The sequence below is a fragment of the Andrographis paniculata genome, unplaced genomic scaffold, assembly GCF_009805555.1.
Source record: "Andrographis paniculata isolate CXL003 unplaced genomic scaffold, ASM980555v1 Contig56END, whole genome shotgun sequence".
In the NCBI taxonomy this organism is placed as follows: domain Eukaryota; kingdom Viridiplantae; phylum Streptophyta; class Magnoliopsida; order Lamiales; family Acanthaceae; genus Andrographis; species Andrographis paniculata.
In genome coordinates, this window is record NW_026137591.1 from 853,638 (window position 1) to 870,013 (window position 16,376).

Consider the following 16,376-nt stretch of genomic DNA (forward strand, 5'->3'; position numbering starts at 1 on the left):
ATAAGATAATTATTTTCACTAATACATTCTTAATTATCTACTAATTACATCCTCTTAAAATATCGTTATAGCAGACTATGGAGACGGATGGAGTATTTTTTAGTAGAACAAACAAAGATTATAAAAAAATTATTTTAGCTGAATGCATAAACTGCATTTTAAAAATAACCTCTAAAAATATAATAACATTAAAGACATTTTGCCTCGACTATTATGTCTATTAACCGTAGATATAGAAATGTAGGAGAGCATAATATTATTTTATATTTAATAAATAATATTATGTTCGTCCGCATCTAAGGGTTACATTTATTATTTGTGGCATTGTAATTAATATTAAAAAAATTTTATATTTGTATATATATATTTTTAAAATATCATTATATTAGTATTATAAAATACTAATGTAACTATTTTTGCAATTTTTTTTAAATTTGTTCTATATTTTAATATAATAATTAATATTTAAATATTAATATTCAAAAAATAAATAGAATTTTTAAAGCCGGATGAAAATAGTATTATTTTATTGATTTTATTGAAAATGTGTAAGATGGTTTTTATATTTTTATTTTCGACGAAAATAGGAGTATAAATTTTAATAGATCTCGGGTTTGGATCATATTTTTAATTACATTTTTTAAAATAACAAGAGTATTTTGAATTTAAATCCATTAAATTTTATCAGATATATGTGAAGTATAGCCGAATCAAACGTAATTATGTCTTATTCAGGCATCGAGTTTGTCTATTTGTATTCGGGTCGGATCTCATATCCGAATCTTCCACATCACTACAGCTTTTCTTCATTCCCTCAGCTAAACTACCGGTTCAGATTTGAACCGGAGCTGGAGGTTCTAAACCGGCAAACCGCCTGTCTAACCGGACGAGCAATTCTGAATATTTTCATTTTGCTCAAAATCCTCACTAAAATACACACACAAAAAAAAAAAAAAAAAAAAAAGGAGGATCAAATCCAAAAATCAAATTAGTTTCCATATCCAAATTCCAATCGAACCATTTTTCGCAGATCAATCTGCCGAAGCAACGAAGAAGAAGAAGAAGAACATTGGAAAAGCCCTCTCAGAGTCCCAACCAAGAAAGCATCAATGGAGCCTGGTAGGCAGTCATAGCCATTCCCACAATAACGTAAACATCTCATCCTCTTCTGTCGTTTTCTAGACTCGTCCGCGTCAGCACTGCGAACCGATATGGCTGTCACATCACATCCAAATCCTCCTCCTGACTCCATTCCGAATCCCGATGCCCACGTATGGCGTTTCTCCATTAATCAATTTATATATATATTTCGATCACAGCGTTGAATTGAATTTCATACCATTTGATTCGCGCACGCGTTTCCTATATATCCAAAACTTCGATTGCTTGAAGCAATCGCCTGCTGCCCTTTTTGATCGAATTGGTTGCATCTACAGCTGATTTTGAGGGTTAATCGGCGGGGGAGAATTTTCGGGAGTTTAATTGGTACTCAATTGCGTGCCCTAGCTTTTCCCCCTTTTCGATTTCTAGGGTTTATTCTGGAATATACATTTTCTTGCTTAGTTAGGGTAAAATTCTTGCAATTAAGCTATTGCTTGCTGCTTAGTTTGAAATCTCTGGTGAATTTGCTGCTCCATTGATGGTAGAAGAAAGAATCTCTGTTGATTCTGGTTTTGATCCATAGCTGCTAGCTTGTTCTTGTTTAGTCAGTTATACATACACATATATATATTGTTGAGATAGGAATAGTTTCTGTTGATTCTGATTTTGATCCATAGCTGCTAGCTTGTTCTTGTTAGGTCAGTTCTCTCTCTCTCTCTCTCTCTCTCTCTCTCTCTCTCTCTCTCTCTCTCTAGATATATATATATATATATATTGTTGAGATTGTTGGATTGAGGTGAAGGCCGCCATGGATATAAGCAATGAGGCTAGCGTTGATTCATTCTCAATAGGGCCATCGTCGCTTTTCGGCCGTACGATCGCCTTCCGGGTTTTGTTCTGTAAATCGATGTCGCATTTGAGGCATCAGATCATAGGGATGTTGTTAATATGCTTGTCGAAATTCCGGGGAATCTTCCGGAGCTACATATCTCCGGTGATCTCGTGGTTCCATCCCCGGAATCCGCAGGGGATTCTCGTGATGATGACGGGGATCGCCTTCTTGTTAAAGCGTTACACGAATGTGAAAACGAGGGCCGAAATGGCGTATAGGCGAAAGTTTTGGAGGAACATGATGAGGGCAGCTTTGACGTACGAAGAATGGGCACACGCCGCCAAAATGCTCGATAAAGAGACTCATAAGATGAACGAATCCGATCTCTACGACGTCGAGCTCGTAAGAAATAAGTTGCAAGAGCTTCGGCACCGTCGGCAGGAGGGTTCGCTTAGGGACATCATATTCTGTATGAGGGCCGATCTTGTTCGGAATTTGGGCAACATGTGTAATCCTGAGCTCCACAAGGGTCGACTTCAGGTGCCGAAGCTTATAAAAGAGTACATCGACGAGGTCACGACACAGCTAAAAATGGTTTGCGACTCCGACTCGGAGGAGCTCTTGTTAGAGGAAAAGCTCGCGTTCATGCACGAGACGCGGCACGCCTTCGGTAGGACGGCGCTGCTGCTGAGTGGCGGCGCGTCGTTGGGAGCCTTCCATGTCGGCGTCGTGAAAACTTTGGTCGAACACAAGCTCTTGCCGCGGATCATCGCGGGATCGAGCGTCGGCTCGATAATGTGTTCGGTCGTTGCCACACGGTCGTGGCCCGAGCTTCAGAGCTTCTTCGAGGATTCGTGGCATTCGATCCAGTTCTTCGATCAGATGGGCGGGATTTTCACCGTGTTCAAGAGGGTCATGACGCAAGGCGCCGTGCACGACATCCGACAGCTCCAAGTCATGCTCCGACATCTAACGAGTAATCTAACTTTTCAGGAAGCGTACGATATGACGGGCAGGATCTTAGGGATCACGGTATGCTCACCGCGGAAGCACGAGCCGCCTCGATGCCTTAATTACTTGACATCACCTCATGTCGTCATATGGAGTGCGGTGACGGCTTCATGCGCGTTTCCGGGCCTGTTCGAAGCTCAGGAGCTTATGGCGAAGGACAGGAGCGGCGAAATCGTGCCGTACCATCCGCCGTTTCATTTGGGGCCTGAAGAGGTCTCGAGCACTTCGGCGCGACGGTGGAGAGACGGGAGCCTCGAGATCGACTTGCCGATGGCGCAGCTGAAGGAACTCTTTAATGTCAACCATTTTATCGTGAGCCAAGCGAATCCGCACATCGTGCCGTTGCTGAGATTGAAGGAGATCGTTCGAGCTTACGGAGGCAACTTCGCCGCAAAGGTATGCTTTCATTTCTTAAAAGTTTTTTGATCGTCTGTTGTTTGTGATTGGTTATTCAGTCGAGTTTGTATCGATTCACAGCTTGCTCAATTAACTGAAATGGAGGTAAAGCATCGATGTAATCAAATATTGGAGCTCGGTTTTCCGATGGGCGGACTTGCTCAACTTTTCGCCCAGGATTGGGAAGGCGATGTCACTGTCGTAATGCCGGCTACTTTAGCTCAGGTACCGTTTTTATCGCTTAAGGTGTTTGTGATATTACAATCGTCGAAAATATGGATTTGATAATTAGCAACATTCGAAGAACTCCGGTGATTTGATGCGAATCTATGTGATTTTTGGCGAATTGATGATCTAGTTTGTTCGATAGTCCTGAATAAGTACGAAAGATCGAATGAAAGTGCTAGAACTAGGTTTGTGTTACTTTGGCGATTGAATTTAATCGGGTTTTAGTCGTTTGATACTTAGCATCAACCGAATACTGTCGTTTAGCGTAGAGAACTCCGGAGATTCGATATAAACATATGTGATTTTCGGCGAATTGGTGATCCAAATTTGTTCGATAGTCCTAATAAGTACAAAAGATCGATTGAAATTCCAGTCGTGTTGTTCTTGATTGCATCCATCGCGCGATGTGCTTTGTTCGCCCGGTTTTTTAAGTTGATTTGTTATATCGTTTCGTATTTCGAATTTTCAGATATCGAAGATAATTCAAAACCCATCGTATACCGAGCTTCAGAAAGCGGCGAACCAGGGAAGAAGATGTACGTGGGAGAAGCTGTCGACGATAAAAGCCAATTGTGGAATCGAGCTTGCGTTGGACGAGTGCGTCGCGATCCTCAACCATATGCGCCGACTGAAGCGGAGCGCGGAGCGGGCAGCTGCCGCCTCTCAGGGCAACCTCTCGACCGCCACCCGATTCAACGCGTCAAAACGAATCCCGTCATGGAACGTCATCGCCCGCGAGAACTCCACCGGGTCTCTCGAGGAAGATCTCCTCGCCGCCGCCGACGTCGCCGCCAATCTCCACTCGAAGAACGTGCGCGGATACCGGTCGACGACTCACGACGGAAGCGACAGCGAGGCCGAGAGCGTCGATGTGAACAATTGGACGAGATCGGGAGGGCCTTTGATGCGGACAACCTCGGCCGATAAATTCATCGACTTCGTACAAGGTTTGGACCGAGGAATTCTAGGCCAGTCGAGCAATGTCACGAACCAGACAACGACCATGATTACAACAACAACGACGACAACGACAACGGGTAACCCGAGCAGCATTGTGGTGGCGGAAGGCGAGTTATTGCAACCCGAGCGGGTGCGGAATGCGATCGTTTTGAACGTCGTGAGGAAGGAAGCTGTCGGGGCGGTGACGGGCAACGGGGTTCCCGACTCGGAGAACGATCCCGACTCGTTTGCGGAGAGCGTGCAGCTCGACTCCCCGGAAAAGGACATGGACGCATCGGAGAGTGACGACGATCTTTCCGGCGATGCGGGTCCTGTCGCGAAACCGTGGTCGATCGGCGACGAAGTTTGCGACAAGTATGTAACAACGGACTGTTGAAAATTATCCGTTGTTACGGATGCCCGTTCCGTTGTTAAGGATGGGTAAAAAGATGATGACCGAAATCCGAATAGGGACGGGAGAAGGCGTGCCGGGCACGTGATGTTTTTTTTTTATTATTATTATTTTTTAAAAAAAAGGAATTTCTGGGCAATTGAGGTTGGAAAACTTTTAAGGCAAGTTGGTTTGTGTAGGGCATCCAAAATTAGAAAGTGAGGGATGATAGAATCCCCACTTTAAACTTGGAAGCCATCTCATTATTATTAAGATGGCAATGTGTTGGTTCATCTCATAATCTCCATTTTTCTATTTTAATATGTCTTATAATAAATTATTTATTTATTTATTTTTTTTAATAATTACACTATCTATGTTACACAATATTAATAAAGTTATTTTAATTATTTTATTTTATTTCTACTATATTCCAATATGATACTAATATTTTATTAGTATTTTATAGTACTAATAAAATAATTTTATTTCTACTACATCCCAATATAACACTTTTATAGTACTAATAAAATAATATTTGTACAAAAAATTATATAAATATAAAAATATTTTTAATGTTAAGTACGCAAAAGGTAAATATGACTCTTATAAGCGGACGGAGGGAGTATATTTTATTTGTCTTAATTCATAGTATATTTTTTAATATTTTTGTTTATTTTACTCGAATTTTTTTTAATAAAAATAATTATATATGAATATCAAAATACTCCTTGTTTTTATTTAAATTATAAATATATCATTATATATACAATATTTTATGATAAAATCAAAATGCAAAATTGGTAAATTTTTTTTATATTTTTTCATTAATTAATAAAATATTATTATTTTTTAATCGCTACAAAACTCCGAAAACCTTATTCATATGAGACGGATGAAGTATTATGAAGCACGAGATTTGAATCGGACTTTATTACTTTAGGATTTGGCTCAAGGTATACTCTATGGGTGTGTTCGTTTGTAGAATTTTGTTAAAATTTTACTATTCATCCAATTTTTTTCCCCCAAAAATATCAAATCAAATACTTATTTTTCATTTTTTATATTATACTAAAAATTAATTTTACATTTAAAACATCACATCAACACCTATTTATATCACATCATACAACTATTCAAATTCAAAATTTTTACTATTCAAATCCCAACTCAAAATCCAAACCCCAAACAAATACACCCTATATAAACTTGAAATTTTTTTGTGAAATTTTTTAAAAAGTTGACTTGATCTTGAATCCAAATTCATACACAAACCTGAAATAAATCAAACTCAACAAAAATATCTTAAAAACAAATAAATTGTTAACATTATTATCTTTTTAAATATTAATGATACACTTTGTTCGATACAAAGCAAACATTTATTTTTGGCGCGGTATTTAAGAAATAATAGTATTTTATAATTGGATAGTTAAAAGTAGTGTAAAATGTCATTTTTGTCATTGCTTTTTGTGTAAAAGTAATGATGTAATGTAAAAGTAAGAGTATTTGTGGAAAAAAATTAAGTATTTAATAAAACGTTTACTTTGTAATTGAACGTTCAAAATATAAATATATATATTTTTTAGTTGGACACAAGGAGTATTATTAACGTTTTAGTTACCATGTTGATTGGATTAAGTAGCAAACTATATTTTTATCTCGTTACAATAGTAATTTGATTTAATTAATAAATATTTATAAAGAAACAAAAAATTTTCAACAAGTTTTTAAAATTAATAATTTTTTTGTCTCGGTGCAAGATTATCGTTTACTTTTTGCACGTAGATTTTTTAATATTAGTATTACAATGGATTGTAGTGAAAAAAACGAAAATACTCCTATTAATATTGTGTAATATAAAAGTAAGGGGAAATTATATAACATATCCTTGTGTTTTACTAAAAATGCACAAAACACCCTATGTTTTATTTATTGCGTGAAACCCCCTTGTGTTAATGAAAAGTTTGCATAAAATACCCTCCTTGTCCAAAACTAATGTTTGGTTCAAAATAAAAACCTAAATTACATAAGTTTTATACAAATAAAAAATATAAAATATCTTAAATAATTTTTTTGAATAAAATAAATAAATAAATAATTGATCAATGATTTAATTTTATAATTTTTATAATCAGAAAATAATTTGTCTCCAAAAACTATAAAATGAATGATTAATAAATTATTTATTTATTTATTTAATGCAAAAAAATTATTTAAGATATTTTGCGCTTTTTATTTGTATAAAACTTGCGTAAATTAGGTATTTATTTAGAACTAAATATCAGTTTTGAACAAAAAGGGTGTTTCGTGCAAACTTTACATTAACATAAAGGGGTTTCACGCAGTAAATAAAACACAGGGTGTTTTGTGCATTTTTATAAAAACACAATGGGGTGTTATATAATTTACCCTAAAAGTAATGGCAATTGTGTAATATAATGTAAGTTATAAGGGTATTTATTATGTTATGTAAGTAATATAATTACTAAATTATGCAATAATAACCTTGTTTTGGGACAGACGAAAATGAAAAATGATAACATTTCAATTGGACGGAGAGAGTATTATAAAGAAAATAACATATCTATACTAATATATATTTTTTTTTTTTTCTCAATTTATCATTTTTTACTATTTATTGTCTATCACATTCAAGTATCCATTTATAAATAAAATTAAAATACTTATATCTAGATACTAAAGTATTTTTAACCTTTTTAAAAAACTATTTATTTATTTATTTTTTTTAAGAGCAAAATGTCAAACTTATTTTACACATTTTAATTAATTAATAAAATATTATTATTTTTAATTTATTAAAAAAATTATACATTGAGTTGAGAAGGTAAGAGTATATAATTTACATATTCATAAAAAAAAATAAGTTAACAATTAATTCATTACAATATTATTTTTATATTACTGATAAATTTAGTCATACTTAACCTAAGAAATGAGTATTTTAAACTAAAAATACAAAACAAACATTTGAATTAACTTTTTTTTTTTTTTTTTTTGGGTTTGCATCTTTTTTCTAGATATAACTTTTTGAAGTTTGAAATTTTTTTACAAAAAAATAAAAATTAAGTATTTAATTTTGCAATATAAAATAAATATTAAGTTTAATAGTATTACTTTAAAACATATTTTTAATAAATAATATTAAAAACTTTTTAAAAGTATATACATATAGAGCATTGATTATTTGAGCTCAAATTAATTAAAGTTTTGCTTAAATGGAGGCATTTATATTAAAAATGTTTCAACTACCTATTTAAATTTCAAGGGTGTGTTTGTTTTATAAAATAAGTTGAAATTATATTTTTATATGAAAATATAAAAAATTATGTAAATAATATAAAAATAATAAATATATATAATATATTAATTATTGAAAAAATATATATTAACGTTTGTTTCGACAAAAAAAACACACCAAAATTCATGTTCAAACTCATTGGTTTAATATACCCTTTTAAAATAACTTGAATAAAATTAATATTTTTTATATTGTGCACATAATTTTTCATGGCTAATACTACTTCGGATAAAAAATATTTCAAATTAAAATACTTCATCGGTCCATTTCAAACGAGTCATTTGGGGTTTGTGGTTGTTTAAAAAAATAATATTATTTGATTAATTAGTGAAAGTATCTAAGAAGTTATTTTTTTGTAAAATAATTGTATGTATAACAGTTGTAATTTAAGTAAAAGTTATAGGTATTTTAGTATTAGTGTATAATTATTTTTTTTAAATAAAAAATGAAAACTTTGAAGTGGGGCGGACGAAAATAGTAAAAAAAATAATACTCCTTCCGTCCCAGATACCATGTCCACGTTGCCGTTTTTGTCCGTCCCACATACCATGTCACTTTTCTTTTTTGGAAAATGATTACACACTTTAATCTCATTTTAAATTTTTTAATTTTTTTTTAAATTTTAATTAAATTAATTAGTTATCTTAATTTTAATTTATAATTATTTATATTATAGAATAATTATTTTTACTAATACATTCTTAATTATCTACTAATTATACCTCTCTTAAAATATCGTGTCTATAATGTAGCAGATAGGGTATTTGGGACGGAGGGAGTAAGATATAGTAAGTAGTATATAGACATAAATTATATAGTCCTATTTAATTATATGATTATTCAATTTCAATCAGCTAATTAATTGAATGTTGGGGTGGCAAATGCCATTAATATGCAATAATGAATAATTGATTGATAAGTTACTTACGTGGCTTATAGTGTGTTCACTATATCTAGTCAATACAATAATTAATATATATATATAAATAAATAAAAAATAAACAAAATTTGGAAAAAAAAAACATAAAAATACATTAAATTATATAAAAAAAAATCTACGTTAGTCGGCCAGGTCAGATGTCATTTCCATATAGGTGCCACGTAGGCATCTGCGTGCCAGAGGACTAAAATTGCAAAATAACTTCACTTATGAAACCATTTTGCCATAGCCATAGATTTTATTTACGAGACTAAAATAATTAAAAAAATCTAATTACATGACTAAAAATATTTATAAATTATAATTAAGATAATTAATAGTTTAATTCAAATTAAAAAATAATAAATTATTAATTTTAAAATATAATTAAAGTATATAAATATATTTTTCAAAAAAAAATTATATGAAATCCGACAAAAAAATAATAATAATAATAATTTATACGAAACGGAAAGAATAGTACTTTTTTGTCTCAAAAAAAATATTATATATATATATCATTTATGTCTATCTAATTTACAAGTATTTTTTAATTATAAAAATAATTATATTTAAATATCATAAATATTCATTTTTTGTATTTTAAAAATAAAATATCAAAATTATATTATATATGTTTAAAAATTAATTAAATATTATTATTTTTTTATTTATTATAAAAAAATTTAAAAATAACATTGAGTTGGAATAAAAAAATACTATAAAAACAAACAAAATTTAAAGGAATTGAGCCATGAAAGACTCAATAAGAACCAATTTGCCCGTCACGGAGTCATCCTCAGAAAGTTTTTTGAAGTATTGGGAGGTGTTGACTTTGGCTCATTTTGACTTTTGGAGCGTGCGGACAAATAATATTTTATTCGTCTCAGCTAAAGTATTCATGTTAATGTATATACAGGAATTTAGTTATAATATAATTAATAAATAATTATAAATTAAAATTAAGATAATTAAAGTATATTTATTTTGTGAATTTTTTCTTTTAAAAAAATTATACGTTAGTATAGACAATTGTGTACGAGCATAAAAATAATGAACATACTTAGTATATTAATTTTTTTAAAAAAATTATTTAAAAGAAAAAATGAAAAAGAACAAAACCTAAATAATTTTAAAATTATAAATTATAAAATTTAAAATATTAATTAAAATGTACAATCATATACTCCCTCTGTCCAACAAGAAGAGTTCCGTTTGCTTTTTGCACGTAAATTGTTTAATATTAGTATTATATTAATTTATAGTAAAAAGACGAAAATACCCCTATTAGTATAGTGTGTTATAAAAGTGATATATTTGTGTAATATATTGTAAATTGTAAGGGTATTTATTATGTTTGATAGGTAGTATAGTTATTAAATTAGAAAATTGTACCCTTGCTCTGGGACGGACAAAAATAGATTATAGTATCCTTCTTATGAGAGTATTTTCTTTACACTTTTATATTATACAATACTACTAAAAATATTTTTATTTTTTTAACTATAACCTAATATTCCCTCCATCCCAAACAAAGTGCAACATTTGCTTTTGGCACGGGTTTTTAGGTGGATAGTATTAAGTAAGATAATTTAAAAATTAGGTGATGTGATGAAGAGAGAAATATATATTTTATTTTTTTATTTAGATGATGCGAGAGGATAAAGTGTGGGGTAAAAATTAAGTATAATTAATTATTTTCTATTTTAAAAATATTACAAAATATTTGGGGTGTATCAAAAAAAAATATTGCAGAGTGTTTGGGACAGAAAGAAATATAATATTAATATTAAAAAATTTACGATATAAAAATTAATGTAAATCTTTATATCTGAAAGAGGAGTATATAATTTATTGGCGTTGGCAATTTGCCAATATGGTAAGGAATGCCGTGTGCTACCCGTGTCGTACGTCTGCTCTTTGGGAGACCCGTCACCGCGAGTCCAGAATTCTAGCTATACGTACGTTTATCTCATCTGGTCCTGAGATCCAGGACCTCCTAATTTCAACCGCTACTGTGATATGTATGCCCATAAATAACATAATTATGACAAACACACCACCTACATCTCAACTTTTAAAGCTCGTCGGCTATATTTATTACATGATAAAAATAATAATTTTTTATATTATATTTAAATTAATTTTAATTCAAAATATCACATTAACACTTATAATTATTTTTTATTATTAAAAAATTCAAAATGATAAAATACAAACGAAAAAATCTACAAACAAAACTTAGGGTCTGTTCGGTTGTGAGTTTATTTTGAAATTACCACTATTCATTTGGTATGATTTTAATAAAATTATACTAATAATCTATCTATTTTTTCATTTTGATATGTCCTAGTATTAATTTCTTTTTTTAATAATTGTACCATTTACCTAACATTACAAATACCCTTATAATTTACAATATGTTACACAAATACCATTACCTTTATATCATACAATATTAATAGGGTTAATTTAATCTTTTTACCTTTATTTATACTTTATTCTAATATAATACTAATATTTCTAAAACTCCGTGCAAAAAGTAAATGGATGTATAGATGTGGAACGGAGGAAATATTTTTTTTTTTTTTTCATAAAAATATCACAGTATTATACTTTCTCCGTCCCGATAATATATACATATTTCTATTTTTGTCAATTTTACGTTAACGGGTAAAATAAAGTGTGTTTGTTTTGTGAGATATATTGAATGAATATTTTTTTTTATGTGGAATACGAGAAATTGTGTAAAAAATACTATAAAATAATAAATGTATGTGATATATTAATATTTTTAAAAAATATATATAATTTTTATTAAAAGAATACACCCTAGTATTTACATTATTTTTCTTATTTATTATAATTAAAATATTATTATTTTTAAATTTCGTGTCAAAAGTAAATATATACCTTATACAGGGCAGAAAGTACTATTTAAAAAAAAAATTAAATAAACACTTTTTTTCAAATCAATTTTAAACTACAATCACCACTTGAAATTAATTTTTGTTTTTTTAATAATACCGGTCAATGTAGAAACACTACTATAAAAAATATTGATAATTGCAGAAATTTGTCACAAATTTTAATCCGTGACAATTAAAAGTCACGAAAAGTAATTTCGTGACAAATTTATGTCACAACTTTTTACTTTGACTATTCCGTAAGTAATATTTGCAGAAAAAACTACAAACAACTTTTCGTGACTATTTAAAGTAACGGTTTATGTAACGAAAATATCCAAGATATTTCTATTCCGTGTCTTTTGACTGTTTCGTCACAAAAATTATCACGAAATTTTTTCTTGACTATTTTAAGTTGCGGCAAAAATAAACAAAATATTTCCAACATTTTAAATTATTATAGATATTGTTATAGTATAATTTTCGTGATTTTTTAAAATTAAACGTCACAACATAAGTAACAAAAACAACTATAAATTTTTCTTATTATTGTTCGTAGCTATTCAAAGTAATTACAAAATAATAAAATTATCTTCAATATTTTTATTCAAATCGTTCGTAGCTATTCAATTTTTTGTTAAAAATTCATGATGATATATAAAATAAATATGTATATATTTTTAAAAGATAAATTTATAATCAATAATATTTATATAGTTAAAATATAATAACAAACAAAAAGTAATACTTTAGAGTAGATAGCTAAGTTGACATGATAGGTCGTGTAAGTAGGGTACAAAGTCATTTCGAAAAAAATAATCGTGTGGTTGTATTGAACTAAAATTATAATATAATTATATTTTTTTTCCAAAAATATAAAATCACAGAATTGATACAGCTTTCGTTAATATAAATGTGTAATTGTATTATTTTGTAACTTATTGTCACGAAAATGTCATAATTATAAAATATTCACGAATTTTTGTTGCAGCTTCTGTTGCTATATAAAGTCACGGATATGCCATGGTATTATTCTACAACTTATTGTCACAGAAATGTCACCACTTAAAAAAAGTCACCAGAAAAATTCCACGGAAATGGTTCCGTATATTTTTCCGTGACTTTTTAGTAAAAAGTTACCAATTTATATTAAAACTATGACTTCTTTTACCGCAACTATAGCCTAAACATATCTTATTACATCTTACTTATTATTACATCAATATAATTCATATAAATTGAATACATTACAAAATATCATAGGTATGGAATTGTATATTTATTAGTTTATTATACTATTTAAATATAAAATATTAATATTTTAAAATTTACGTATAAAAAATTAATAAATACATTAATTTCAAACATAAAGTATAAAATATAATAATAAAATTTAGAAAACTTTTCATAAAGAAACAATTATTTCTACATAAATTTCTAAAAATATTATTAGAAGATACATTTATAATATTGATTTTTTGAAAATCATAATAAAAATGCAACATAAACATACAAAATCAACAAAAATAATTTTTTTATAATAATCTTATGGGTTCTTCAAAACTCTCAACAAAAACACATAAAAAAATTATAAATACTAAACAAACACAGTTTCTGGTGATTAAATACAATCGTATTTTCGATCATATACATATATGTGTTTGGTTGAACACGTCCGTATTGATTAGTTTTGATTTTCTTTTCCCCATTATTTATTATTATTGTTATTATTTAAAAATAAAATTAAAAAATATAACCAAACAATCTCAAACTGTCACACATTTCAATGTTTATGGAGTTGATTGTACTTAAATATTTAATATATCTAATTGTATAATTTATTTTTATATACATACATAACTGAATTTTGTATATAAACAAAAATTAACTAATCATACATACAATAAAATTTGTAGAAAATATTACATATATATTTAGAGTAAATTATTTTTTTAGTCCCGTAAGTGGAGCCTGTCGCAAACTTGTCCCATAAGTGAAGAATTTTTGCTGTTTTAGTTCTCTGGCGCTGAAAATGCCCGCTTGCCTTGCTGACACGTGGATTTTTTTCATTTTTTTTCATTTTTTTAAACTTATTTTTAATTTATTTTAAATTTTATTTGTATTTTTTTATTTGTTACAATTAAAAAAAATAAATAAATAAATAAATAAATCTACGTGTCCGCCAGGTGTCGCTGACCTGGTGGGACACCTGGCGGACACGTCACCTCCAGCGAGCCACGCGGGCGTCTCCGGCGCCGGAGGACTAAAACAGCGAAAAATTTTCACTTATGAGACTAGTTTGCAACAGGCTTAAACTAAAATGATAAAGAGGTCCAGTTACGAGACTAAAAAAATAGTTTATCCATATATTTAATATATTTGTTATTACTTTAATTTGAGATGTATTAAAATATTTGTAACTTTTATTTATTTATACGTAATTTTTTCCTCTTTGTCTTTATTAATTATTTATAAAAATATTTTAAATAGAGAATCATAACAATTTTCATTTTTTATTTTTTTAAAAAAACAATAAGACAGGAGAATATATTAAATAATGCATACAATACTTGTTTAAGCATTCTTAATAATGATTGAGAATCCAATGATTAATTACATTATAAAAATGATTCCAGGAATATTTGACAAGGAATAAAACAATAGTGTGCGACAGAGAAGCATAGAATAATTTATATATATATATTCATGTTACAATTTCAAATAATATTACTTTCCTCCCATAAATATAGTCTTCATTGGAACGAGATTAAAAAAATATTGATATTATATTAGTAGCAAGTAAAAAATATGAATAAAAGATTTTTTTGCCCCCGTGAGTGTATTAATGTAAAAATTAATGGCAATTGTGTAATAAAAATGAAAAAATAGAGGTAGTTTTATGGTGATATAGTTATTTATGAAAATAAGACTATTGTTTTAAAGCAGACAAAAATGATAAACAAGACTGTTGTATTGGGACGGGGAGAGTATTATTTTTTCAACAATTTTTTCAATATACTCCGTCAGTCCCACCAGAATTGAACTCTTTAATTAGGGACACTGTATTTAAGGTGAGCATATTTAATTAGTTAATAATAATTAGTTATGATATTACTATATTATTTTTTGTATAACTAATAATATTTATAATTTTAAAGTAAATTTAATATGTATGATTAAAAAAATTAAAATATATGTTTAAAAATTTAAAAATTATATAGCAATTAAATAATATATATGCAATATAGATACCATTTTGTAAAGAATAAAATCTTCTATAATACAAATAAATAAATAAAAATTATTTTTTTTATTTATAATTAACATAAATCCATTTTATAAAAATGTGTAGTTTTAATATAAATAAAAATATTTATTTTTTTTACGAGAGATATAGAAACAAAGGGGTTTTGAGTGAATCTACGTCATTTATGATATTATATGTTATATAGTTAATTAAGCTGATTTATATTTGTTAAATATATTTTGATTTAATAATTTTTACAAAAATAGAAAGGTGTCAATTGCTAAGGAGAGATATAAATAAAAATAGTGTGGATTGTGGTGGACGGAAAATAGTATTTTTTAAATAATTAATTCTAAAAAGAAAAACCGTACTATATACGTGTCCTTAAATTGTGGAGGGATTAACGGTAATGCACTCCAGGTCGTTATAAATTAATGAGTGTTTTCATTTATTATATTATTTTTATTTTAAAACTATTACTAAAAAAATATATAGTAATATTTTATTCACTAGGCATTAAAATATATTATTTTTACACATACTCTGTCCATTCAACATAATTTGTTCTTATTATTCTTTCTATTTTCGTTCGTCTCACATAACTTGTTCTTTCTATTTTTTGAAATATAATTATGTATTTTAATCGCATTTTAAATTTTATAATTTTCTTAATTTTAATTAAACTATTTACTTATCTTAATCTTAATCTATAATTATTTTTACTAATATACTTCTTAATTACTAACTAATTATACTTTATCTAAATTCTCGTGTCTACAGTAATACACTCATATTACATGGGACGGAGGGAGTAAAATATTAAATTAAGATATTATTTAAACAAAGATTTGAACTAATACTTTATTTTAAGGGTGCGGTTTAGCAATTAGATTATTCAATTAGCTTGTTTGAATAACTTATTCAATTAAGCGCTGAAGTGTTTGGTAAAACAACTTTTTGATATTAGCTATTTATACAATGACTATTAAGGATATTGATATGTTATTTTTTAAAATATTTAATTTTATTCTTTGGTTTAAAATTTATGAGAAATTTTGTTATTAATTATTGAAAATTATAAAAA

The 16,376-nt window shown here is 28.5% G+C and overlaps 1 protein-coding gene across 1 annotated transcript; it reads left to right on the plus strand.

Moving 5' to 3' along the window:
- The first annotated feature begins 1,030 nt into the window (after positions 1-1,030).
- LOC127256749 (triacylglycerol lipase SDP1-like) lies at positions 1,031-5,219 on the plus strand. Its single transcript, XM_051282911.1, has 3 exons — positions 1,031-3,340; positions 3,422-3,565; positions 4,038-5,219. The coding sequence occupies exons 1-3, from the start codon at positions 1,910-1,912 to the stop codon at positions 4,902-4,904; spliced, it is 2,442 nt and encodes an 813-aa protein (XP_051138868.1). The 5' UTR covers positions 1,031-1,909; the 3' UTR covers positions 4,905-5,219.
- The last annotated feature ends 11,157 nt before the right edge of the window (positions 5,220-16,376 follow it).